We start from the raw sequence: 23,779 nt of genomic DNA, 5'->3' as shown, positions 1-23,779 counted from the left end.
AGAGAGAGGACAGAAGTGGCAACTGACAGTTCCATTTATTTAAAATATATAAAAGAATATTCCATCCAGGAAAAGTCACTGCTTCTAGAACTACTGGCTATTGAAAATCCAAGCTGTGAATAAGATCACTGCTTTAAGTCCCACAAAACTGAAGGATAAAATGACTTGTAGTACATGAATGCAAAGTATAGCTCAAAAAACAACTAGATTTTTGTTTTAGCAACAGATACACATCCAGCTAGTTACAGTAAGATAAAAGCATTAAGTCATTTCCTGTAGCACTGTTAATCTCAGTAACTCACGGCACCAAAAATAAGTCAGTTTGCAATGCTTTCTTTTAAATACATGTGTTACATGCTCTAGGTCCTTTTATTTTTACTTGGAAGCTTTTTCAGGGAGCACATCAGATGTCTTGGGCACAACACACCAAACTGAAGCAGTCCTTCCCAAACAGCAGCTGATGGGTGTGGAGGGGCCGCAGGAGGTGCCCTTGTCCACGCCCCTGCTCAGGCAGGGACCCCACAGTGGCTGCCCTGTTCCTGTGGCTGGACAGATGGGTGCAGCACGAGGGCTCTGCAGCCCCTCTGCTCAGCTCCGTGCTAATTAGCAGCCTGCACTAATAGGTTCCCTTAGAGAGACCAGCTGCCTGCAACAGCCTTGCCTCTTAATTGAGAGTTGTTAATTGCCTTCAAACGTGCTGAGAAACCAACCTGTTCCTCCTCTGGTGGAAGCAGAGCTTCATCCTTTAAGTACTGCAGTCTGCATATCCCACAGCCTTTGCTCTGGATAAACTTCTTCACTTTCCTCTGCCTTACCCCTTCTTACAAAACCATTATCAAAGCCTGTAAAATCTTTTAGCTATTCAAATTAACAGTTAAATAAATGCCCTGGTTCATAATGCACGAGAAAACTGAGTTCCATTCCACCTGTTATACCTACATGGGGCCTGTACTATTGCAAAACATAGGGGTGACCAGATCCTCACCCTGGCAGATTAGGCACAGTAAATGAAAATGTACTTCAATCCCTTTTGCAGTCTCCTAAGAGGAGAAGAGGAGGTTCTGATTTTGTCTGACTGCAGTCTGCACAGGCTTTAGTCTTCATTATACACCTTGGGTTCCAAGCTCTGCACGTGCCAATGCAGCTTGAGGGTGGTGTCCTAAGAAATGCTTTGTTTTTGAGAAAGATTGTGCTAAACATCCTACACAAGATTGTGCCTTGTAAAAATGGTGAAAATAAAATGTAACATTTTGGGCTTCTGCTCTCTCAATGGGCCATGCTCAGAAGAGCTAAAAACACAACAAACTTTAGCAGCACATGGATTGGGCGTGGCATGGTATCTGCAGAGTGTTTCCCTTTTGTGATGCAGACAAAAATTCAAAATGTAAGCTTTCTGAACAGAACCTCTGTAAAAGAACCAGCTTTTCTTTGAAGCCTTCTATGTACAGTTAACTTTTAAACATTTAACTAATTGCTTAAAACAGTGAAGGCATGTTTCTGCCATTGCTGTCACTGAGGAGCTCACATTCTCACCTTCCTCTACTCTGGCACGGTGTCTTGCTAATTAAACAAAGATTTGCATGTAAGGAGGCTGCTCAGGCTGCTGCTGTTGATATTCCCATTAGCTAAAATTGCTGCTGGACTTTCAGGCTGAGAAACCAAAGTGTGAAATGTTGTCACCAAGGCATTGACTGCAGCACAGGATACATGGCACAGGGAAAGCTCAGCCAAAGCTCAGAGCTGGATATGTGTACACATCTGCAAGGAGAAAAGGAAACCTCCATTACACAGGCCCAGCCTTGGTTCTCAAGTCTTTGCTAAGCACACAGCGTTGACCACCTTCTGCCCCAGTCACACTGATTCACATTTTAGCATGCAGCTGCTACGGTGGGGGAGGTGGGGATCACTTTCTTTTACTGAAGCACAGCCTGCAAGGACAGCACTGACAGGGCAGCACTTCCAAACTTCACCTCTGCTCAGGGCCCTCCTGACACCTCACCAGAGGCACTACAGGGATACTCCTTCCTCCCCTGCCATCTTTCCTCCACCTGCAAGGCACACACAGGAAGCTTTGCTCTCCTGTTCTCACCATTCTCCCTGCAGACACATTTAAACAACTGCTGTCTATCCCAGTCTTACTCCGGATCCCCAGCTTTTCCAATGTTTGTGATGTGTTCTCCCGTGCTTGCTTAAGTGGCTGAGGTATGTCTGAAGTGGGGGGAGGAAAAGGGAAGAAGCAAGTTCTGGCTGAACTCTCGGGCTCCAGGTACTTACCACGGTATCGATCTCTGCGGGGCCCACCATCCGAGACACCTCGTCAAACTCCTCGGGAGACATGGGCAGCAGGTTTTCTGGGGACTGCAGCCTGGAAGGGTGGCTGATGGGGAAGAGCAGGGATACTGTCACCAAAGAAACGAGGCACAGCTGGGCTACCCTGCCTGGCTCCAAGGCCTGAAAGACAGTGGCCTTGTGAAACCAGGCCTCTTGTGAGAAAGACCAGGCTTTGAAAAGCCAGCTTGGCTTTAAATGAAAACTCGGACTATTCAGGGGTGCACATCCTAACCAAAGAAATCCAATGAGTCTTTGAGAACGTGCTTTTCAAGAAATTACTTCCCAGTACAATTCCCTTCAAGTTTCTAGAGTTTTTACCTAAAAATGGTGTTTTGAATACAGCAGTACATTAATGTGTTGTGATCAGATTCTCAAAGAGGAAAGACTTGACAGGAGCACCTACAGCTTAAAATCTTATGAAAATCCAGCATTTTTGTGAGAACTTACACTTCAGATACAGAGATTAACTCAGTCTTGATGTAGCCATTTCCCTTGGGACCATCCACATCCATTGGTTCTGGTGCTTCAAGGAGAGAAAAAAGCTTGTGGGTTTTTTTTTTTCCAGTAAGTTTATGTCACATTTTCATCTTTATTGTACCAAAAATACAGCCTATGACCCAGATAATGTGCAAGTCTCTCTGTCATGCATTTTACAGCACTGGTTAATTTATTCCATTTTTAGTCAGTTTTTCCTGTTCTTCTATTAGAAAATGGCAAAGAAATCCCTCCCATAACCAGTCATAGCTGGGGCTGTTAGTGGGAGTCTACATTTCTGGAACAGCTCACGTGACAGCTGAGCTGGAGGGCCAGTGACAATTGGGGGTTTCAGTTTTAGGTCTGATTAAGTCTCACGTTGTGCCTGTTTAAAAACAAACCTTTTCTTATCCTAGAAACACGGGACAGGCTGACAAGCCATTCAGGCCAACTGCTCCCTTACTTCCCATGCCACAGAAACTGCAGTGCCTCAGCAGCTCAGGAACACCCAGACAAGCTAAAAGGCATGAGCCCCACATAGCACTCACCCTCCTTAGGCCTGGAGTAGTATTTGCCAAAGGCATTGTCTTTGGGGATGTTGGGGTACAGGAATCGCAGCGGGTTCTCGGGGATGTTCTCGGCAGCCATCACTTTGTAATTGCGGATGATGTCGGGGAAGGTGACAGCAGAGAGCTCCTTCTTGGTGTAGGGCTCTACTGAGTGGAACTGTGGCTCTGCAGAGGAGAGAAGCAGTAGTTCTGAAAGCTGCCTTCAAAGTTTTTTTTCTCAAAGTGTCCAGAAAAGCTGTAGGCACTTCCAACAAATTCAAAGTTCACGTGAGCAAAAGCCTTGCCTGGATGACAGCTGCAGTGCTGCAGGAAATATTTAATGCCTGTCCAAGGGAGCATAATTGTTCTGTGGGGTAGGGAGGCACGGGGAGGGATAGCACACAGTGATGGCTCTTGGTGTGTTTTGTATTCAGAATGACTGGTGTGACTTGTCCATGGAAATTAACTGAAATATTTCATTAAGCAATTTAGGTTGTGCTGCCCTTTTAACCTTCTTCCAAATTATGTAATTCAAACTCTGCTGCCTATTAGGGAGTTTGATCCAAATACACCACTTGAGGCTTTTATGAATCAGCAGGAGAGACACATAGGCCTTCCTAAATGCTCCAAATACTATCAACCTTTTAACTTTTGGATGTCTCGGGTATGAAGGCAGCAAAGGGAAAGAATCACCCAAGTACACTCAGCAGTTTCTCTTCCACCTGCTGCTGGTTTTGAGCTCATCAAAATGAAGTGTCAACAGCTGCCCCATGCTGGCAGGTGGGGCTGTGTAATGAGTGGTGATAAGAGGGAGAGCCTTGACTGAGTTTTAATGGAGGTTTTAACTTCCTGCAGCTGTGATGCCTCCAGGCTTCCTTAAAACAGGATGAGAAACTAATCCAGCTCACTGAAGAAGCAAGCTCTTCATTGATCCACTTGGACAAGGGGAGGAAGGAGAACTACTTGGAAAATGAGGTGACTACATAATTTATCTAGGGAGGAGGGGGGAAGGAAGGTTGCATTTGGGCTTGCAAGGAGATGCAATTGTGTGTGTACTAAAGGCTAAGAGAGAGCCTAAGGAGGCAGGGAAGACAGTCTGGACAGTTTTTCCTTTCCAACTTTCGTGCCAGAAGCAAGTGGGAAGTGCTACTTGTCCTAGCTGAAACCCTGATCAATTGATTATATGGTTTGAGTTACCCCAAGTATGGTGTGTCCCTGCTATTGCTTGAGCCCTGCTGCTGCCAGGGCTACTGTGCTGGTCCTCAGGGTGGAGGAGAAGGGCATAAAAACTTCTTGTTCTGATGCAAGCAGATCAGCAAAGGTTCTCTGTTGCTGACTTACCATTCTGAGATTCCTCTACCCAGGTAAAGGTGATGGCTCCCTCTCTGCTGCTTTCACTGAATCTCAATAAAAATGTTCCTGGGCTCTGATCCTTCAGCAGAGCACGTTCTCTCTCTTTGCTGATGAAGCCCACAATGCAGCTGTAATGTTGAAAAGAAAGAGCTGAGTTACTCCCCAAAACTAAAAAGCTTTCCTTCACTTCACAGAGCTGAAGTACTGGTGAAAGCCTCACAGAGGGCTTTGTCCTATGAACAGCTGGCAGCAGGACTGACTGGCTGCAGTGATTCATGCCTTGTGCCAGCTGTGCATCACCTCAGCTTCCCTCAGCACTCTCATTTTGGCCTGGGGGCTTATACAAACATCTTTCTGAATTTGGAACAAAAATGATTGTCCATTTTGCTGTCAAAGCTGGGCTGTGGGAGCAGGAGTGAAGACACATATTTGTAACAGGGTCAGATCCCAGCTAGCAGTCAATTTTGAGCTTCAAAAGTATGCTAAAGGGTAGCTGTTTCTCCTTTTTGGCTGATGAAACAAACTTTGCTGGCTGCCAGATTACACTCTTACAGGTGTGGGGTTTGCTTTGGGCCTTGAGCATGTCTTCTACAGGAGCTGTTAAACTTTTGTGACTTACTCCCTGTGCTCAGCAAATGTGATTGCATGGACAAGGAGGCTAGTGTGGTAATTTTAAGAGATTGATTGATCTGGACAGGTACTGGAGAGGGAGTTGTTCAAGTCAGTACCAGGGTATGACCCTGGCCAAGCTCCAGCTATTTGGTTTTGGTTGGTTTGTTGCTTGCTTATTGGTTGGCTTTTGCTGGCTTTTTTCCCCCCCAAAGGTTTTCTGTTTCTTATTCCTCAAAATACTCCATCAATAATGATCTTTTGAGTAGTATGACTGTCCTTGAGTGCCTTAAGTTAGGGAAAGTGGGTTTTGCATATAAAACCCCTAAACAGTCATAATTTTGCTTAGAGTTTCAGATGCAGCAAGCTGCCCTGTTTTATGGGGTTTGGGGGTTTGACTGGTGAGTTTTGTGTTTTGTTTGGTTTAAATGCCATGCTTTAGGTAACAAATGTGTTTGGTAGTCAATATCCTGTGTGTAAGGGGAAGTCTTTTGCCTTCCTATGTCTCAAGTATGAAGAAAGGCTCCTGAGGTTGTATTATTTACTCTTTTGTATACAAGGGGAGTCTCTGCTCTTCAAGTCTGTACCAAAGCCACATGTAATCCCAATCCCAGAACTGCCACTCTGCTTCAGTAATGGTGACAAATATTCCCACTGCCCTGCAGCCCCCTCAGCAAAGAAAGGGGGAGGTTTGGGGCAGGGAAGCAAGGCTTGTACTGCACAGGGCTTTGACAGAGCTCTTCTGGAGCTGGGGGGTAAAAATGTGAAGCCCACTGCTGAATGTGGCAAGGTAAAGCAATCCTGCTGTTGCAGATCCTGCAGAAATGTGAGATACCAGGATGCTCCACTGTGAGTGTGCTGTTTGATGAGGTTTCATAATGTGGCTAAGCTAAAACACAGGATTGTGACTTTGGATAAACCTAGTTTGGGCAGAATTACATCCGAAATCAGAAATCCCAGAATGAAAAGTTTACTAAAGCAGTATTAAAGGGCAAATGGAACTGTGTTCCCATCTGGCAGAATCCTTCTACTCTTAATACTCTTAAAAAACATCAGTGAAGATTGCTGGGTTCTGGGCACACGGTGCAGGCACAGGCATTCCGAGTCTGGCTGCTGCCACCTCCAGGCAGCTCACAGGAACTCTCTTCAGGCAGGGAGTTTGGTTTTTGGGTTTTACAATGGATATCACTAGGACTCATACTTTCTTGTGCTTCAGTTTTTCATGGCTATGTTCTAGGATGTAGAAAGAACTGACTTACAGTGGGAGCAGAGGCAAAAACAATCTAATCTAACATTCAAAGCCCTGCTCTGTGATTTAAATGGGACAACTCGGTGATCTAATGCTCTTGTTTTTAGCAGTTGCCTCATCAGAGGATTCCTCACTACTAGAATTCGTTTGCTTCAGATTTTTCTGGTTTCAAGATCCACCCTCTGCACCCTGAGGGTGCAATTTCTAGCCTAAATGTGAAGTCTTAGGCAATGACCACATCTTTAAATTCACTAAGGTCTTACCCATCATTCCAGAGACACAGGAGATGTTTCTTAATAAGCTCCAGGATTCCTTCAATCCACAGCCAAAAGGGGAAATTTTTATCATTTATATTTTCCTGAAATTCAGAATATGGAAAGGCAGGGATGGGAGAGGGGAAAACAGGGATAATGAGACATGAGTTAAAATGCCTATCTGAGCCTTCAATACCCACAAATACGTGATCCATCACCTCTCACATGCAACAACAGTAGTCTAAGAGCAGATAAAAGGCTCTTGTTCCTTCCTGGGTGCTATCCTGGTTGGACATGCAAACCCATGCCACTGGGGTTTTGACTGGGCTGGCCAGCAGAAGACCTTAGAGACACTTTCTGTTGAGACCTGGATCTCCATGTCTCGTGAGGCATCTGTATCAATGAATTTGAGTGCTTGTAGGTCACCAGAGCCTTGCTCTTCCCCTGGAGCCTGCTCCTGGTTGCTGTGATCTCCTACTTACCTATACCAACTTAGGGTCTAAGGCAAAAAAAGAAAGTGAAGAGTCCTCCTGTCTTGCTTCAGCCAGGGTTATGAAACCCCATGATGTGGCTTTCTGTCGTCACACTGACTCTCTTGGCCACCCTGTGTTAATCCTCACTCTGATCCAGTTTCCCCTGGTCTGGGAAATGTCCTTCACTAAGATGAAGAAGAATTGTTTATCTTGATGTTTTTTTTGTTTACATTTTCTGTAGTAGTAACAATGGAGAACTATTCCATTAATAGTAGCTGCATTAGTAATAATGGAGATGCTGTGTTTGAAAGATACTTTTTTTTCTCCTATGGAGTTTACATGGATTAAAAACGGTCTCAAAATAATCTACTCCTTGCCATTGGAAGCTCTTTTTCCTCCTGCTGCTGCTTTAAACCACCAAAGCCTCCCATGACTATGTAAGATCTAGAATAATTAGGGGATGCTACTAGAAAAGTAGGCACTTCGCAGGGGGAACAAAAAAACCAAAAAAAGCCCAAACAAAATCCATAATAAAGTAAGATGAGATCTCTCTTCCATCTCAGTTTTTAAAACTGTGTACGTACCTTGCAGAATCTTGTCCAAGGAATAAGGCCATCCTGAGATCCTCCGTTTGATGGCCCTGAACACAATAAATTTGACACCAGTCATGTTCCATAAATTACTTAATAAGGTTAAAAGTACTTAGAAACCAAGTTCTGAGTGTTTATTTGGAAGTCAGCTGTTGGACTAAGAAAGAAAAGGAAGGGCAGGTTGCTGTGCTTTCACAGCAGGGGAGGTTGCCAAGTTCCCCTCTGGGAGGTTTTATGATACCCAAACCTGTGGAAGCAGCCCACTGTGTAATGGGAACCAACCTATCCTGACACATTCTGTGCTGTGCTGCACCAAACACTTGCCAGCTTCAAAATGCTTCCAGGAAGGAAACTGCATTTTTGCACAGTTCTTGCCAGTACAGCAAGAAGACTGCAACCCACAAGCTCCTCTGCAGGCTCAGCAGACCCTGCAGCATCTCTCTAAGAATAAGCACTTTCCTACCTTGATTCTGGTGAATTGCAGGCTTTTGCCCCAGAAACGTTTGATTCCTAGGTCTACCCCAATCACAGACTAATCTTATGTTGCAATTGTTTCCCTCAGCCTTGTTTGTACATCCACAGTGTTTCATATCCAAACCACAAAGAAAAGTCCTATGCTGGGCCTACAATAGCTGGGAGCTTTGCAGAACCTGACTGTAGTCAGAGCCAAATTCTTTCTCTAAAAGATCATGCCATGGCTTCCAATAAATATGCTAAACTGAGTTAGGGAGCTTGTTACTGATACCGATGGTGTTAAGAGATCAAGACTCTGTCAACTTTCATATTGCAAAACCAGCAGCCAGGTTGTGCCCTGGCATGCTGCTGGCTCTGTCTCCTTGCCCTGAGGAATCCTAATATACAGTGTTCAGCAGCCAGGATTTTTTTCAGCTGAGTAATATTCTTATCTGTAGAGACAAGATTTAAGTAGCAACCCTACCACAGCTCAACAAAATCCCTGTAGTTCTGAAATGCAAATTTGCCATAGAAATATATCACTGGTGTTTTTTATGTTGGTTAATTAAACAAAAAAAAACCACAACAAAAAAAACCAAACTATTTTCCTTGTAGAAATTTGAAAAGGAATCTAATAAATTAACAGCTTTTTGTCAGATCTTATGTCTTGGGAGAATTAGAGAGTGGAATGCTGTACACAAAAATCTGAAATACCTTGAAATATAATCTTTTCCTGAAACATAAGGTAGGTGAAATACACTGAATCAATAGTATTTTTCCTCTAGAGTCTACTGTGCAAAATCAGTAGCAGTGTAAAGTGCCCTGCCTATTCAGGCAAACTGCAAGAATTTTGGAACCAAAACCCATGGCTGATGAGGCTTTTATTAAGGACACTAATGTGGGAGATAATTCAGTCTGATATTCTTTAGCAGTTTGATAGTGTTTAGATGATGATACTGCAACTGTGTTTATGCAGAGTAGATCCCCACTGTAGCTGGGGACATGCATGAAGTTAAAATGAATGGAGGTGGATTTAAAAAAAAACCTGAGAGATGCCAAGAAACATCCACTTCATAGACTGACTAAACATGAGTGTTACTTCAACACTGGCAGAATTAGGCCCAGTCTGTGTTGCTGCAATGCATAAAACTCCCAAGTTAGAACTGCAGATTTTTTTTCATGGCATAATTTCATTTACAAACCCTGCCATACTGAAAAGTGAAAATTGCTTCATTGCTACAAAGTTACATTGTAGGAGGAGGAAAGGAAAACTTAAAATAGGTTGCAGGGAAAAGGTGTAGAACTAGTTTCAGTTCAAAGAGGCCATCTGTGATGAAAGCAGACCTTACCAAGAAGCTTCTCTCCCAGCATGCTCAGCTGGTCTGCATTTAGTCCTCTCTTTGTTACAGAAGAAAACTGCCAACTCAGAACATCAGAAAGCTTAGACCACTTTGCACAAGGTGGATTCAGAAAGAAGGACAGGTTCTAGAATGGAAGAGAAAAATACAAACTATAGTTAACAAATATTAGTTTTGGAATGCTGCTTCAATTTTTATATTGCCAAAGCAAACTCCAGATTTAAGAATGGATGTCAGCTTGAAAAAACTCTGCAGAAGCAGGCAGCTATTCTTCCAGGCACTCTTCATGAGAAAAAGTAATCTCTAGGGCTCTGGATATGTCTTCTCCCAGCAGGCAGAATTGCTGGATTACTCAAGTGCACCCTGAGTTCTTTAATGTTCATTTGGCTTCTCCCTGTGTGCTGTATTATCCTGCATACAGGTACACTACCCTTATGTGGGTTTCAAACATTGCTCTGTTTAGGTCAGGGAAGTCACTGCCCCTCTCTACATCTGAAACTCATTATGAGTCATCTGCACAGCTAAAATGAAGCAGCCACTTGCAAACAATGCTTGAAAATTAGACATAGTACCTGATAAAACATATTTTTTTCTTGCAAATACCTTGGGATCAGTAGACAGCATGTTGAACCACAAGATAGAAGCCCATCCACTGGGAAGCTGGCTCACGTTTGAGATCACAACAATGGGAAGGGATGTGGTCTGAAAGGGCACAAAAGGAAACATGTCAGGTTACCCTGCACTGTTGCCACAATCCTTCTTGAGATTATCCACGCAACCATTTCTGTTTTAATTCCCTGCTTGCACAATCTTGACTTTTTCAATAGAAGTTTGTATGTAGGGGAGAAAATATGATGAAATACTGGAAAGACTTGGGTGTTTTTTGTCTAATAAAGACTTTCATTTAGTGTCAGTTATGATAGCACTGATAGTGACAGTAGAGTTCATAGCAGACTGCTTCTGAAATAAATGTAAACTGATAACCAACCCTGTGGTTTAAGCCCTCTAGGTATCAGACATTTTGCAAAGCACATCTATTCTTATTTACCCAGAGATTTGACAGAATTCTCTCTGTGTCTATATAGAGTTGTTGTGAAGTCTCAGTCCCATAATTTGAGTTAATTAAAAGTACTTGATATCCCAGTACTAAAGAGAGAAAAAAGTTAAGATTGTCAGCACAAGTGACACACAGGAGCTGAAGTCCATCTGGTTGATTTAAGACTTACCTCTAGGTCTATTACCAAACCAGGCTGGCACAGCTGTGTCTCAAAACTCAGAGAGTGAAGCTCTTCTGTTACAATCAGAGGACCCTTAAAAGAAAAAATGTAAGAGAACTTTTCAGGGACTGAAAATTCCCTAGGGTAAAGTAATGGGGCTTTATCATGAGGAAAACCTTTTTCTGCCCATGGTCACATGCTCTAGACCTCAGTAAGAGCTTCCAAGTCAAGGTCAAGTGACAGTGCTGGCTTCCTAAAACTGCCTCTCCAGGCAGTTTTTGAGTTTCTTTTGGCTACTACCTATAAGCCATAGACAAATCTGTGCTTGCCAGGAAGATGCCAGTGTGGGAGAGTCCCTCATTGCCATTCTGGCAGTAGCTCTCCTTGCAGACTCTTCCTACATGGATCACTTTGTAGAAACACTGAACTCCTATGATCTCTCCTCCCATGTGTGTCTTCACAGGTCTAAGCAGAGAGCATTGTATTAAATGAATGCCTTGTTAGTATTATGCTAAAACTTTACAAAACAAAGGTTAGTGCTGCTTACCTCATTTGTTCTGCTCCCTGTGTTTTTCTGTTCTTTCAGTTGCTGCAAATGAACAAAAAACCTGTCACTCGTTTATGGCAGCAACAAATGAAAGTGGTAGAGTTGCACTTGCTCAGCTGTATGCAAACTTGCTGCACTAGTGTCTGATTCTATTTGGTTCTAAGCTGTGGGAGCCAAAGGATTGAACTGTTAGGAAACTACTACCCTTTTTACAAACTGTTAACCTGTGAGAAAAGATATTGCACAGTTATGATGCAATGCCTTTATGCAAGAGGCCTTTTAAGAACAGAAGCTGTATGAAGTCAGGATCAGATGGAATATTGGTTTATCAAAGTACCCCTTTGAATCAGATGATAAACTCTAGACAGCCTCAGTTCTGGACAATGAAGGTAGAGTTCCATGTGCCCTGGTTCTGGGCTTGCATTTTTCCTTTCTTGCTGTGGTAAGGAACCAGTGTGTTCTCTCACAATCTGCAGATCGGAAGTGCCCCATAGTCTGTCAAAGGCACTTTCTTGCAGCTGCGTGCTCCTTGCCAATTTTCATCTTCCAGACTCAATGCTCTGCAAACTACTGCCAACCTCCCTACCTATGGAACTTCCTCTGAAAGGCCCAAACCAGCCTTTCTAGGCTTTTTTAACTTCCTTCTCCAAATAACCCTTTGCAGCATAAGCTTATGGCAGCAAATACTCGTGTTTGCATTCCTGTCCCTTTTTCAGCTACGAGCTATCAAATTTTGATTGAAACAGAAAAAATATTTTGAAAAGGACAGAACAAAGAAAAAGGAGAGATAATCACAGTTCCTCTTTACACAAAAATGAATAAGGACCTTAGTAACAAATGCAGTTTGTTTCCTTCCTACCACACTCTACTACAAAATTAAGTGGTTGTATCAGTAATAGAAAGAAAAAAACAACCCCCTACCAAGTGCCTGAATTCTGCTGCTAGACTTCCATTAGTAGATTCTTCCATGTTCATTACTTTTGTGTTTGTTCCCAAAATATTAAATTTCCTGAACCTACACAAAGAGAGAGAAAATGTAATTAAATCTCACATTCATTAAAAGAACCTAACATTAATATATCAAACTCTGATGCCACATACCCTTTGACTGAGTTCTTCTCAGTTACATCTCTGTCAAGGAAAAAAAAAGACAAAATAATATTTTAAAGATTCTGCCAAAGGCACAGAAAATGTGCATGTTTTAGTAGCTGACAGTGCTGATTGAGAATTGGTAAAATGCTTTTGTGAAATTCTTGTGCAAAAGATGAGGCAATTGGTTAAAGCAGTCAAAATAAATATTGTGCTACACAGCCTGTGTTTTACTGAGGCCTGATACTGCTATGGGGGCTTTATAATCAAAAGAAGTACTTTCTTTTACTGTAAAGATTGTAACTCTTACTCTGAGGGAAAAAAAATATAGTTCTGCCACTCTAAATCTGCTTTTAAACTTGTTGAATAAATTGCTGCATCACTTGAATTGGTTTTCCCAGCACTTAGGATTTTCCTGAGTTGCATTCTATCAAGTGCACTTCTCAAAGACTCACCTCCCACAACCACATTAGAATTCCTTTTTGCTTTTTTACTCTTCTAGGTAAGTTACTGGACCCTAGAGCCATTTCAAGTGAACAAAATTACTTGGCTGGGAAGACAAAAACCCACTTTCTCTCTTGTCATAATTTTGGACAGCCTGTCATATTTCTTTCCCTGCCCTTGAAGTAAGTGCAAAACGCACCTAAACTGCTTACAGAATACGAAAGATTGTATTGTATTTTGTAACTCCTTACAAAATACAGCAGATTCAACTGCCATAATTTTTTTCTCTGATTGAGAACATGTCATATGTTACATGTAGGCAGATTATACCCCTTATTCAAAGGCAGCTTGAGAATAGCTATATTCCTTACTAGGAAAAATAAGGGATTGTAGAGATGTGACTGAGTATTTGAGTCCAATTCTACACTGTCACCTCATGCTAATCCAGGTGAAGCACCCCAGCAGAGTGGCTGCTGCCCAGGTGCTGCCTTGTGTCTGATTTAGCAGTGAGAAGCTGAGGCCATCTGCACTTTGTGATAGATGTCTCTGGGGGGCAGAGAGACATTTAGAGCAAGGGAATAGGAAAGGGGTAAGGAATAGAGGAAGGGGTAAGGAAAGGGGAAGGATTCTGCAGAGAACTAGCCTGCTGCTGGCCTACTCAACACTTCTAATGCGAATGACTGCTCTTGGGCTTCTGAGTGTGGGAACTGTTTACCATTATATAAGAGGGATGAAATAAATGCAACCTACTTATCAAATAAAACTTTCACTTTCAAGTTGTAGTTCAGTTCCTGCAGTTTCACCAGCAATCTGGAAAGAGAAGTATTTTTTTTTAACATCAGCAATTGAAAAATATGGGCTTTCTGCTACTGTGTGGCTTACCACAGATTTAAGTACACTTGGGGGTCACATGCAGCCTCCAAGCTTGCTTCATACCAGACAGCATTTAGAGATAAAAGTAAATGAGCAAATAAGTTACTCTTTGGCAGGACAAAGTGCTCTGCATGTGTCTTCTTGCTGTCTGGTTGTGTTTGTTACACACTCAGTACACATCACTTCTGGGATAGGGTAAAAGCTGAATATGAGTTAAGAAAGCCCCTGGCCATGGCACTTCCCTCCTCCTGGCCTCATCCCTTGGCCTGCAGGCAGGCTGTGCAATCCTCTTGGCTGCAGGAAGCCAGTGACAGGAAAACCTTACCACAAAAAAGGAACAGGGAAAGGGGGAAACATACCTCAGCTTCACAGTGAACTGCACTCCTGTCTTCAGGACTAGTGGCCTCTGAGGATGTGTTGGCATGCAAGGCTGCCTCTCTACCACAAAGGAGCTATGGGAAGAACAGGTTAAAGGTACTATGATTTATCTGTCCTGCTCTTAAATGAGAAACCACATAAAAGTGAACTTTAAATGAATGCTGATTTACCAGTACTACTACACACTTTATTCACTCAGCTTCAATCTACACAGAGGTGTGTTAATCAGTTCCTTTCAGTTGTTACAATGGGGCTAGAAATAGTGATTTTATAAGTGTTGGCTTTTCTGCAATACATTGATGGCTTGAGGAGGGAGAGTGCCACATCACACTTCCCTGAAATCTAACAGCAAGGAAAGCCTGTGCTATAAGAAACATAGTGCAAGTGAGGAGTGTTGCTTTGTTTGCCATTCCCAGGGCTTCCTGAATTCTTACAGTGATAGTGCTGTGTAACAACACATGCCCAAGGGATGAATACACTAGCAGGGGATTTGATGAGGGCCAGCTAACCCAATGAACAAACTTCTGAGGCAAACCTGTTTTGATACACCCCAAATTTTTGTTTATTATGTATTTACAGAATAGGTCTCTGATCTTATGTGAGGCAATTACCAGCTATAGTAACTTGCATCATAAAGCTGAATAAAGGCCTCCCCATGCTGGAGGTAAAGATGATATGTCTAGTAACAAAGGATTGGAGAATCTAGTGTGTATCTATGTTGGGCACAGCTTGATGCGGATTGTTTCTTGCCTCTCTTCATTTGAACTTTGTAGTGTTGAAGCTTGATAGACTAACAGACTGGGAGTTTTGACTCTGTAATCAATGTCTACTGCAGCAAAGCTCCTGCTAACTTAAATAATGACTTAACATAAACCCTTTCCATAGGCCTGAACCTGTGGAAATCCTAGATGGGGTAAATCTCAAAAGCAGTAATTCAGTTTAACGTTTGACAAACTTATGAAAACCTTGGAAAATTAAAAGATTGTATGTGGGTCTCAGATTCAGTCAAAGAAAGAAACTGAGAGTTTCTATCCAGGCAGAGGCCTGGGAAAGTGCTGGGAAAGAATGTAAATAATTCTTTATCTCTCTTGTTTTTCACATTGTTTATAGTTAAGTTCTATCACTGTGTTGTGTCAAGCACTCTGAACCAATGGTGTGGGTTGTTTTCACTTCAGAACCAATGGATTTGGTCCTTGTGAAGCTCTGTATAAAAGAGCAGTGTGTTTTGAATAAACCGGAGTTTTACTCTCACAGCCTTCCGAGTCAGAGGCCTCTCATTCCTGTCCTGCCTCAACAGCGACATTGTATGCAGGAAATACTGAGGGAACAGGAGGGGAAGGTGCACTTCACCTGTTTATTCATGGTAACGCCAAAAGATCCTTGTGGTCTGTTACCTTTGGATGAGCTGTTGGAAAAGCTTGTGTGTTAGGTCCTGCAGAAATTGTTTATTTTTTGTGATGGGATCAGGGTCATAGGTATATTTCTGTTCCAGTTCCTCAAGTTTCTTGAGCTGCTGACGAACTTGCTGTAGACTTTCAGCAACAATGGTGAACCTACAATTGACACAATATTATTACTTTTAGCCCGTTTTGTATTGTTCTAGTGCAGAGGCACCAGCCAGACTGTCCCTGAGGATATGGCAGTGCCTGGAGTACACTTTGTGCCAATGGAAATGTGGTGAGGTAATAAAATGAATGCAGTTATGCTAAGACAGAATGAAAAGAGATAATATAAATAATCAGTATATTTCTTAGATGTGGTGTTGCTTCTTAGCATGGTTTAAGCATGGTCTGACAAAGGACTTACCAGTTCTGCAGCTGGTCGAGGCAGGCATTGGGTGGCCCACCAATGCATGCTGTCTGTTGCCTGTGCTTCCACTCCACCAGCTCATCATTAATAAGGGCAGCCTGTATCTGCTCTGTGCTCTTCAGCAGCTTCACTATCTTATTCACCACCTCCTACAGAGAATATGAGGTTACCCTGTGTATTAGAAATACTTCATACAGGAGAACTAAGTACTGTTTTAGCTAGTGCGCATCTCTTTTGCAAAACCCTGCAAATATCTCAGTTCAACTGACATTAAAAAACTTTCTTACTACTAATTTATGTCAATTCAATGAAAATGAACATGTGCTTAAGACGAAGAGCTGCTGACTTCTAAAAGATAATTGAACACTACCTTTCTCCTGCAGTCCAGTGATAAGAACATGTGCTGGAGATTCAGCTGTTCTTTCTTGTATTCTTCCTGAGACATACTACTGGACTCGTGTTCTGTAAATTAAGTCCAAATTGTGAATGTGAGGCTGAAGGAGTGCTTGAAGGATGAGTGGGGGAAACACTGAGGTGAGAAGGGCACAAATGAAAAAAGCAAGACTGTGGATCAGTGCTTCCCTTAGTACCTTCTGAACATGTCCCTGTTCTGAGGGGTAGTCAGCTCTGCCAAGTTGTGTTGGAAACTAAAGCCCTTTTCTAGAACAAAGAATTTGACAACAGAGACAGAGCTGTATAATGAAACCAGTGAGGATTCTGTGTGTTTGTCTTGGTACACAAGAGCCTACAAAACCTAAAGCTGTTTTGGCATTTGTGAAACATCACTAATTAAGTGTATGGTTGAATGGTCACAGAGCCTACAGGGTTTACTACTTCTAGTGGCAAAGGGATGTAAAGGGTGAAGGAATGCCATGTTAACAAGGAGACTCTCTTACTTGGAACAAAAGACAGATGCAGAAATTTAGGTATCAGTGTGAAGCAGAGTTATCAACAAGGGACATTACCAGTAAGTTTGGCTGTGTATCATTAGGCTCAGTGCCCTGACATAAAGAGCAGTTTACTCTGACAAACTATATACAATAGGGGATGTCCTTGAAAAATTACCTCTGTTCTGCAGAGTTTTACATTTGAAGTCATATTCATCTTGCACATCTTCTAATGACTTGATGTCCTGCTCCACATCCTGTAATGCATGAGTGAGGGTGTCCACAATTATTTAATATTTTCAAGTAATGCAAGACTTCATCTGAGTAGGAACTGCCTGGTACCATCCCTGACAGACATGAAGTCCAGTTTTGTAGCAGTGGCTGCTCCTGGCCTAACAGGAAATATTTCTACATTTCATCACCTTCTATTCACCCTTCCTCCTTCAAAACTAACTGAAATCAGTTAATTATAAAGTATGGAAATGCCCTTGTGGTCAAGTCATGTACATTCACAGATTATAGGAGAACCTAGGCTACAATGGTAAAACTTAGAACAGCACATAGCATTTTAAACTTTCAAATTCTTATGTACTATAAAAAAAAAAGCTTTCTGTTGTGCCTGTATTTATTAAGACAAACATCTATATGCTAAAAAAAGTACATCTTCTAGTTAGCAATAAACTGGTCAGTTATGATTTAAGAGGGGTTTTTTTCCTCAGTTGCTAGTATTTCAGATAAATAAAATGCTTTTGTTGCTAAAGTTTAGGCACAAGGTAATTCCTATGCTCAGGAAATCCCTGGTTTAAAGACTTGAAAACCCCACCTTACTTTTATTTGTCATTTTATCAAGTCTAATTTTCAACATCTGCAAATCAACAAACACTACTGAGAAAAGTTATATTATACTTACATTAACACTGCTTTTTAAAGTCCTAATATTGGTATCAAGCTCCTTCTGCTTGTCTGGCATCCCAGCTGCAGTGTTCTGTACACTGCCTACTTCCATCTGAGTGAAGAAACAGAACAAGTCAAAACACAGTGACCCATTACTTTTTTCACTAATGTAAATGAGTGGCATTTGTTGACAAACAACCTGAGGAAGCATGGCTTGTTCTGATAAATCATACTAAAATTTTATAGTATAAAAAAAAAATCAAATTCAGGTGAATTTGAAAGAAACAAAGTATTTATTTTAGCAAATTGCCAAAGGTCCCCCATCATGGATTTAAGTCAAGCTGTACTGGGCTTTGAGCAACCCAGTCTAGAGGAAGGTAGATGATCTCTAAAGTCTCTCCCAGTCCAAATCATTCTGTAATTCCCTTTCCCTTTTTGATGACCCACATTCACAGCATCCTGGACAGGCAGCAGCTAGTGCTTTATGTCATGTGCCAGGACCAAACAGCTGTGCTGCAGCTACAGGGGCTCCCTCAGAGTCACACTCTTAGAGCAGCTGCTTTGGACACTGTTGCAAAGGGCCCCTTGTTGAAAGCCAGTGCCCATGTGCTCTTCCCACGCTGCAAATTGAAAGCCTTGCTATAAACTGAGGTATTTCTGCATTGGAAATAACATGCTTGGTCAGTCATCACTTTATTTCTACATAAATGGATTGCAGCTATCTATATAGTTTACATGCCTTTCCAAACTGTGGAATTTTTATTGCTAGACAGTTCTTGTGAAGGAAAAAACAGGCGACAAGCTGGAGAACAGATGATAAAGGAGAAGATATGGCTTTACCTATAATTCAGAAGAAAGAAAAGGGCTTGACTAAAAAAACACCCTAAAACACCACTAAAATTAGAAATACTTGGAGACAACTGGGAAGGAGAAAGTCCAAAGAAGCATGCTCAGCTGCTTAATAGAGAGTATACTGGGGAATAAAATGCAGAAGAACAAACCTAAAATCTTACTGGATATATGAGTTAAGCACTAATTATTATAATAAAATCCAATTGGCACATTGGGCTACATCATACTACAGAAAGATTAAAAAAAACAGCATAGCTTTTAGTATAGCTGAAGGAATAAAAATTATTTTCTGGCCATTTATCCTCCAAATGCTTCATTCAGCAGAAAAAAGGCATGCTGTCCAGCTGGTAAAAAATGGCATTCTCAAGTTGGTATGTATCAGTGCTCACTCTTCTCTTTTTTAAGCAACCTCTTATTGGGCAGAGAGAAGATAGCCTTTTTCCCCTGCCAGCCTTCATCCACTTCCCTTGTCCCAAATAATAGGCGAGGGTTTCAAGACTGTTACCTCATTGCTTGCCTGGGCACAATTCAGTATTTTCCTCTCTTCTTTCAGACAGTTGTGGATGATCATTGCCATGTGTATTGGGTCTTCTTGGAAGTTATCCTAGCATTAGAGACACAGCCTATTGTTAAAGTCCATACACATAATTTTTTGTCTTTCAGTAACTTTCAGACTGGCAGAACAATTAGGGTATGACATGAGTGTGAGCCTCAGGGAACATGCTGGTCATAGCCTGCTCCAGGATTACAGGGTGAGACAGCCACAACCAGCTCCAAAAGTGAGTTTCCATTGTCATTCAGGACTGGGACAACAGGAAAGGGTCAGAGACATTCCTGGGACATGTGGGATACTACCCCACAGTCCTAGAGAAAGCTCATTCCTCAAAAGCCACCCTCCCACATTTTGGTATAGCTGCTGGTTTAACACACACAGTCCAGGCTGGATGCAAATGCTACATTATTGTTTTACCTGCACACAAAGCTGATATGTGCTGGGGATTGAGTACTGCCCTGCTCAGAATGGTGTTACCCTGCGGGGTTTTCTTTTTCCTAGAGTTCTCAAACTGTAACTGTGCTGATAATTAAACTGTAACATTCTAGCTGTAGCCAACCAAAAGAAAAATTGAGAAACACTTGAATTCTGGCTTTTAAAGTAGGATTCTCACACATCCTCTGTGAAAATCCCTCATAGCAGTGTAGCTGCTTAGAGGCATTCAACTGCCCTGAAGCAAATCAAGCACATGTGTGTATATATATATATATATATATATAACATATAAATGTATAGATTGTATAGATAACCCAGGCATACCTGAAGATTACGTTTGCTTTTCCTTATGTTGTGCTGCAGCAAAAAGTTGTTTTCTATCAAGAATCTACTAAATTGATCATCAAGCTGTGACAGCAGGTCATGGAATAACAGTGTAGCAAATGATACATTGTTGGCCGCATGTTCCCTGGAATCATTTAATGCATACTTGGGTTAAATACACTTCCAATACAAGAGCCAAGAAATACATACAGGTGTACTTGATTTTTATCCCCAACTTCAGTTGCAGAATATGCAAGCAATGAGAATACCTTCAAATATAAGTTAGTCTTAACTGACATTACTTTCCTTGTAAAGGAAAGAAATGTTGTTTCTCTATTATTTTTGCCACATTCTGTTCAAATTCACTTACTCATTCCATGGCATCAGGAACCTCAAAGTGACCCTGATGCATATGCATGTTGTACCACTCCTCAAAGAGAAGACACTCCACAGAAAGCCTGGCAGAAGTTCGGAGTCTTTGGGGAGTGAGAGACTGATGCTACCAAGGTTAGTAACTAATTGGTCTTAAAACAGCCACTTTTGTTCTGGACCACTGAGAGCATTATGAGCAAGGACACTAACTCCAGGTGTCAGGCCCCTCTAGAAAGTCCTAAAAGGAGCAGGAACACAGAGCACCCACACAGCTACTGAAGCATCCTACCAGCAAAGGATCACCTAGCAGCTTGCTTCCCCAGCATACTGCTGCTGCCTGAAACTGCACTTCTGAGGGCACTGCTTATCACACAACCCAAAGCCTAATTTAATTCCTTGGCTTACCAATCCTGGTTTTCCAGCCACTGTGCCAGGTACTGCCTGATCTCCATAGGAAAGCTGTCATCATACAGCTGGTGAACTTGCTCCAAAAACTTGGAATCCAGCTGCTGTAGTTGATACCACTGAGACATTCTGAGGAAGCTGTGAAAAAAAAGTCAGTGTTTAAGTAGTATTCAGACTGAACTGGTGAAAAATAACTAATTTTAAGTTTTAATGAACATTGACAAAATTGGAGGATGTGCTGATTTTGGCTGGGATAAAGTTTATCTTGTTCACAGTAGGTAGCATGGGGCTGTTTTGGATTTGTGCAGGAAGCAGTGCTGGTAAGACAGGGATGTTTTTGTTACAGCTGAGCAGGGCTTACACAGCATCAAGGCCCTTTCTGCTCCTCACCCCACCCCACCTGTGAGGAGGCTGGGGGTGCACAAGGAGCTGGGAGGGGACACAGCTGGACAGCTGACCCCAGCTGACCCAAGGGACATTCCAGACCAGGTGGCATCGAGCTCATAGAGCTGGGGGAAGGAGAAGGAGGCACAGGGGATATGTTACATGATGGTGCTTGTCTCCCCAAGCCACTGTTAGGCATGATGGAGCCTGGCTTTCCTGAGATGGCTGAACTCCTCCCTTTGGCTTTCCTGTGTACATGGCTTTTGCCTTTACCTGTTAAACTATCTTTATCTCAGCCCATGAAGTGCCTCACCTTTCTGATTCTCTCCCCATCCCACCATGCAGGGAGGAGGGGAAGTGAGTAGCTGTGTGGTGCTTCCTTTTTTTTCCTTTTCCTCTGAACCCATTTTCATGGCGTTTATGGTACTGCTAGTGTTACTGCTCTCTTGTTTAGCACATATGGGAATGAGGACCTCTGTGTTTGATACCTGTACTCTGCATAATTGAGATCCTGATCACGGAGTATCACCTTTTGCTTGTGCAGATGCATTCCCCAGCACCAAAAGTGTGAGTGTACAATTAAAGAGCCCTCTAAGTGCCCATTTTCAGTTGCTATTCGTGTCCACACTTGCCTGCTCTGAAAATGGACTACATCTCAAGTTACCTTAAATGGAGAAGTACTGGAAAGATATTTTTTTCGGCATTTGAGTTCTCATGATAATATTTTCAGGCTAAATTCAAGCAACCTGTGCAGCAGATAGAGGGTGCTTAAATGAACTAAGACTGTGCAGAACGGCTTCTCTCAGTCCTAACACTTTTGTGAGAGTGGCTTCAGCTCTGACGTATGGTCTCTAGAGGCAGATCACTTAGCCTTCTAAGCTGCAGGTTATCAGCTTGTAGTGGAAATGGCATGTAAAGATATGCCAAGGAACAGCCCAGGCTGAGAATATGGGTGATGAGATGCAAATCCACTCACATCTTTGTTTTTTAATGACTGCTTATAAGACCCATCCAAAAGAACAGGCAGCATCAGGATGAAGGACTGTCTTCTATGCCCCTTCCTACCAAATCCTTTTGTTTTTATATGCCAGTGCCCTCAGCTGCTGAGTGGCATGTGCTAGGTGTGAGAAGCAAAGGAATTAAAAATGCTATGTTTAAAGTGAGGGCTTTGAGGCTTTTGATTTGTGTGCTTTTCAGATTACAGCTAACACAGCATTTGAGTGTGCTATAGCAGTCCCAAAGAGGGAGGTCCATGACCTCCCTGGGCAACCTGCTCCAGTGCTCTGCCACCCTCAGTGTAAAGTTCTTCCTCATGTCGTGGTGGAACTTGTGTTCATGTCCACTGCTCCTCATCCTGTCAGTGGGCACCAATGAAAAGAGTTTGTCACCATCTTCTTGGCACCTGCCTTTGAGTTATTTATATGTAATGATGAGATCCCCTCTCAGTCTCTCTACTCCAGACTAAACTGTTCCAGCTCCAGCTCCCCTTGTAAGAGAGTGCTCCACATCCCTCATCATCTGTGTGACCTCTGCTGGACCCTCTCCAGTCGCTCCTCGTGTTTTTTGTACCGAGGAGCCCAGACCTGGGCACAGCACTCCAGATGTGCCTCACTAGGGCAGAGCAGAGGCGGCTGATCACCCCTCTCGACCTGCTGGCCGCCCGATGCAGCCCAGGACTCCCTCCTGGCCCTCCTCTACCTCCTCGCCTGCCATGGCCGGGGGCCGGCCCGGTGCCCGCGTTCCCCGGGAGGGAGCAGCGCACCTGTTCCGCGGCGGCTGCCCCGCGGCGCCGGAGGAGCGGGATCACCGGGATCAGCGGGATCAGCGCCGTGCTGGGCACACGGGCCCGCTTCCAGCGCTCCGGGCAGCTCTGCAGACGCGTCGGAGAGGGTGAGCTGCGGAGAGCGAGCAAAGAGCCAGGCTTGAGAGCGGATGCGACAGACGACAGAGCAGCCGGAGCGTCCCTGTCAGGAATGAAGACGGCTAGCAGACACCTCTCTTTCCCCAGGGCAAGTACACCAAAGCGCAAAACTCGGTGGGCGTCCCGCGGGCAGGGGCAGTCTGAGGAAGCGACAAGCTTTCGTTTCACCGGGCATTCCCCCCGCCATCCCCCGGCCCCTCACGCCCGGGTCCCTCACGCCCGCTCCCCTCACCTCGGCTCCGGCTCGGCGCTGCCGCGGCGCCGGCTGCGCTCAGGGAGCCGCGCGCGCATGCGCGGGGGCGGGCCGGGGGCGTTCCCGGGCGGCGGGCACGTCACGTGACTTCTGGGAAAGGCGGCGAAGGCGAAAGCGAAACTAGTGCGGGGCCCTGAGGGCGGCGGGGCGGGGCGGCTGCTGCTGCTGCTGCTGCCCTCACAGAGCCGCCGCTTCCTGCCCGCCCCAGCTGCCCTCACGGAGCCGCCGCTTCCCGCCCGCCCCAGCTGCCCTCAGGGAGCCGCCGCTTCCCTCCCGCCCTGCCCGCCCCAGCGCCGACAAACTGCAGGAGGCTGAGCGCTGTTCCCATCCCACCCCAAGCCCTGCTCGCAGGAATAGTGTCCATTCATGTCGTTGTCTGTTGGTCCAGCGTAGCCTTTTTGGGTTTTTTCTGGTGTTGGAAGCCGGCAAAGAGCGGATGCTGAAGGCCAG

The 23,779-nt window shown here is 43.6% G+C and overlaps 1 protein-coding gene across 3 annotated transcripts; it reads right to left on the bottom strand.

Annotated features, from left to right (window-relative positions):
- Nucleotides 1–3: 3 nt before the first annotated feature.
- On the bottom strand, nucleotides 4–23,391 carry STAT1 (signal transducer and activator of transcription 1). 3 transcript variants are annotated; one of them, XM_021531375.3, is made up of 25 exons: nucleotides 23,309–23,391; nucleotides 22,918–23,119; nucleotides 20,772–20,909; nucleotides 19,995–20,139; nucleotides 19,188–19,286; nucleotides 17,847–17,942; nucleotides 17,115–17,193; nucleotides 16,420–16,511; nucleotides 16,047–16,198; nucleotides 15,635–15,793; nucleotides 14,222–14,314; nucleotides 13,740–13,799; nucleotides 12,558–12,587; nucleotides 12,378–12,471; nucleotides 11,457–11,498; nucleotides 10,919–11,002; nucleotides 10,296–10,394; nucleotides 9,684–9,819; nucleotides 7,876–7,931; nucleotides 6,828–6,922; nucleotides 4,695–4,834; nucleotides 3,354–3,539; nucleotides 2,779–2,854; nucleotides 2,275–2,377; nucleotides 4–1,758 (listed from the first exon to the last, which is right to left on the bottom strand). In XM_021531375.3, exons 3-25 carry the CDS (start codon nucleotides 20,897–20,899, stop codon nucleotides 1,735–1,737), a joined length of 2,268 nt encoding a protein of 755 aa, XP_021387050.1. In that variant the 5' UTR covers nucleotides 20,900–20,909; nucleotides 22,918–23,119; nucleotides 23,309–23,391; the 3' UTR covers nucleotides 4–1,734. The 3 variants fall into 3 exon arrangements, with proteins under 3 accessions (XP_021387050.1, XP_021387052.1, XP_021387053.1); XM_021531377.3 differs by having other exon boundaries at nucleotides 22,918–23,050; nucleotides 23,309–23,375; XM_021531378.3 differs by lacking the exon at nucleotides 22,918–23,119 and having other exon boundaries at nucleotides 23,309–23,347.
- Between the last annotated feature and the right edge of the window lie 388 nt (nucleotides 23,392–23,779).

Source organism: Lonchura striata, chromosome 8 (genome assembly GCF_046129695.1).
Source record: "Lonchura striata isolate bLonStr1 chromosome 8, bLonStr1.mat, whole genome shotgun sequence".
NCBI lineage: Eukaryota > Metazoa > Chordata > Aves > Passeriformes > Estrildidae > Lonchura > Lonchura striata.
Note: the sequence above shows the minus strand (reverse complement) of the source record. Positions and strands in the feature narration are given on the sequence as shown.

Coding starts and splice junctions, on each gene's coding strand:
- STAT1 (XM_021531375.3), bottom strand. CDS start 20,899: ATGTCTCAGTGGTATCAACTACAGCAGCTGGATTCCAAGTTTTTGGAG. Junction 19,287..19,994: donor AAAGCAAACGTAATCTTCAG/GTATGCCTGGGT, acceptor CTCTAATGCTAG/GATAACTTCCAAGAAGACCC. Junction 17,194..17,846: donor CTTTAAAAAGCAGTGTTAAT/GTAAGTATAATA, acceptor CATGCATTACAG/GATGTGGAGCAGGACATCAA.